Raw genomic sequence first — 2,500 nt, 5'->3', positions numbered from 1 at the left:
CGTGGTGGATTTCTGACGTCCGAAGCAAGGATGGAAGTTTTGCACAAGGTCGGAAGAAGCACAGTTCGACCCTTCTTATCACCTCTGGTCTAAACATGCTCTTGTACATATGCAGACTAAGTGGCACCTAATAATCTAAGTTACACACATACACAGAAAAGCCATGTTCCTGCTTTCATAAGCACATGATTCATACAAGGAATATATTAATACAAAGCGCTTGATTCATATATTCTTAAGTCATTAACAGTGTTTGGAAATGATCTCCATCAGTATATGTTCTGTAGTGACTGTTCTGTGGCGTCCTCTCTCTCTCTGGGCAGAGTGCGGGCCTCTCACCCCTGAGGGGGACCCGCTCCATGTCCCTGGACCTGCGCATGAGAGACCTGTCCATGGACTTCCACCGGCTGCTGCAGCTCAAGGCGGAGGAGCAGCGCAAGGAGAAGGACGAGCTCCTGGAGCGCCTGAAGAGGCTGGAGGAGAGGGAGCAGAGAGAAGAGAGAGAGAGGGAGGAGAGGGAGCAGAGAGAAGAGAGAGAAAGGGAGCAGAGAGAAGGGAGAGAGAGGGAGGGGAGGGAGAAGGCTGAAAGAGAGAGAATGGAGAAGAGGGAGGAGCAGCGAGAACAGAGGGTGCAGAAACAGAGAGAGGAGATGCAGAGGCTGGAGGAGGAAGAGGAGGAGCAGCATGAGCAGGAGGAGGCAGACGAAGACGACTCCCCTCCCTCCACCGCCTCCGTCGCTACCAGCAGCTCAGGCAGCGAGCCCAGTGACACGCCCACAAGAGGGTTGCGGCCATGTGACACGCCCACAAGAGGGTTGCGGCCATGGGACAACACTGGCACGCCCATAAGAGGGTTGCGGCCATGTGACACCAGTGACACGCCCACAAGAGGGTTGCGGCCATGTGACACCAGTGACCCGCCCACAAGAGGGTTGCGGCCATGTGACACCAGTGACACACCCATAAGAGGGTTGGGGCCATGTGACATCAGTGACACACCCATAAGAGGGTTGGGGCCATGTGACACCAGTGACACGCCCACAAGAGGGTTGCGGCCATGTGACACCAGTGACACACCCATAAGAGGGTTGGGGCCATGTGACATCAGTGACACACCCATAAGAGGGTTGGGGCCATGTGACACCAGTGACACACCCATAAGAGGGTTGGGGCCATGTGACATCAGTGACACACCCATAAGAGGGTTGGGGCCATGTGACACCAGTGACACGCCCATAAGAGGGGTGGGGTCATGTGACACACCCATTAGCAAGGGGCCGTCCATTGGCTCGCCTGCAAGGGAGGCGGGGTCCAGTGACAGGCCCATGCGTGTAGTGACACCTAAAGGCACGCCCATGCGACAGGTGGAGCCTATGAATGAGTCTACAGCGGAACCTGCAGCTGCTTCTGTAACTATGGCAACAGACTCCGCCATGTCACAGGAGCCCACGGTCAGAAGCTCCATCCAGAGTCAGGAGGAAAGCACGATGTTTCCCAGGTAACAGAACACACACACACAAACACCACACACACTTACATGTCTGCACACACACACACATTCATTACATGTTAGACAGAATTGAAAGAGGGCCTATTATGTTTTATTTTTGGAGTCTACTAGAATGGATTTCATGCTTCTATGTTCCAAAAATACATTATTGTTCTCATACTGTACATCTGTGTCTCTAAGCCCCCCCTCCCGATGAGCCCAGTGTGCTCTGATTGGTCAGCTGGGCGGGTAATAAGGATTGTGTTACGAGATTGCATCATCTTGTAACAAAGGAAAAGGGCTAGAATTCCAACAAGGAAGGGGCATTTTCGGCAGCCGAGAAAAGTGGTTTCTGTGGGAGAGAGTTACTCCCTCTGGCGTGTGCTTTGGGCTTTGGAACGTTGCAGACTGTTTACATGCACTATAGCTGTTTACATATACTACAGGCTAAATAACACACTAAAGGAGAGGGGGGAAAACAAAAAAGCACAATCATTAACTATGGTTATTTTTATTTTCTTTTTGTGTGTGTGTGTGTGTACTGGCTGTGTGTGTGTGTGTGTGTGTGTGTGTGTGTGTGTGTGTGTGTGTGTGTGTGTGTGTGTGTAGCGGTTTGAGCCAGCAGGTAAATGGCTCTACATTCTGTATGGTGTCAAACGGTTTGGCCTTCCTGGCGGATGAGGAGTACCTGACCATCAGCTCCCTCACAGACTCGACCACTGATCCCTCACACACACACACTCACACACACCCCTCACCCTCACACACACACACTCACACACACCCCTCACCCTCACCCTCACACAGACACACTCACACACATCCCTCACCCTCACCCCCCACACACACACTCAAACACACCCCTCACCCTCACCCACCCACACACACACTCAAACACAGCCCTCTCAGTCCACACACACATACTCTCACACTCAACCTGCACATACACATTCTGACACACAGTCCACACACACACCTGCACCCACACAACCATCACAAACACATGCTCAC

The 2,500-nt window shown here is 52.4% G+C and overlaps 1 protein-coding gene across 1 annotated transcript in view; it reads left to right on the top strand.

Annotated features, from left to right (window-relative positions):
• The window catches only part of ptpn20 (protein tyrosine phosphatase non-receptor type 20), a 35,310-nt gene extending 33,808 nt beyond the window's left edge, over positions 1-1,502 (top strand). The window contains exons 29-30 of the mRNA XM_031578545.2: positions 324-540; positions 814-1,502. Coding sequence (XP_031434405.1) covers positions 324-540; positions 814-1,502 — 906 coding nt within the window. The remainder of the gene's footprint in view (positions 1-323; positions 541-813) is intronic.
• The last annotated feature ends 998 nt before the right edge of the window (positions 1,503-2,500 follow it).

The sequence above is a fragment of the Clupea harengus genome, chromosome 13, assembly GCF_900700415.2.
Source record: "Clupea harengus chromosome 13, Ch_v2.0.2, whole genome shotgun sequence".
NCBI lineage: Eukaryota > Metazoa > Chordata > Actinopteri > Clupeiformes > Clupeidae > Clupea > Clupea harengus.
Note: the sequence above shows the minus strand (reverse complement) of the source record. Positions and strands in the feature narration are given on the sequence as shown.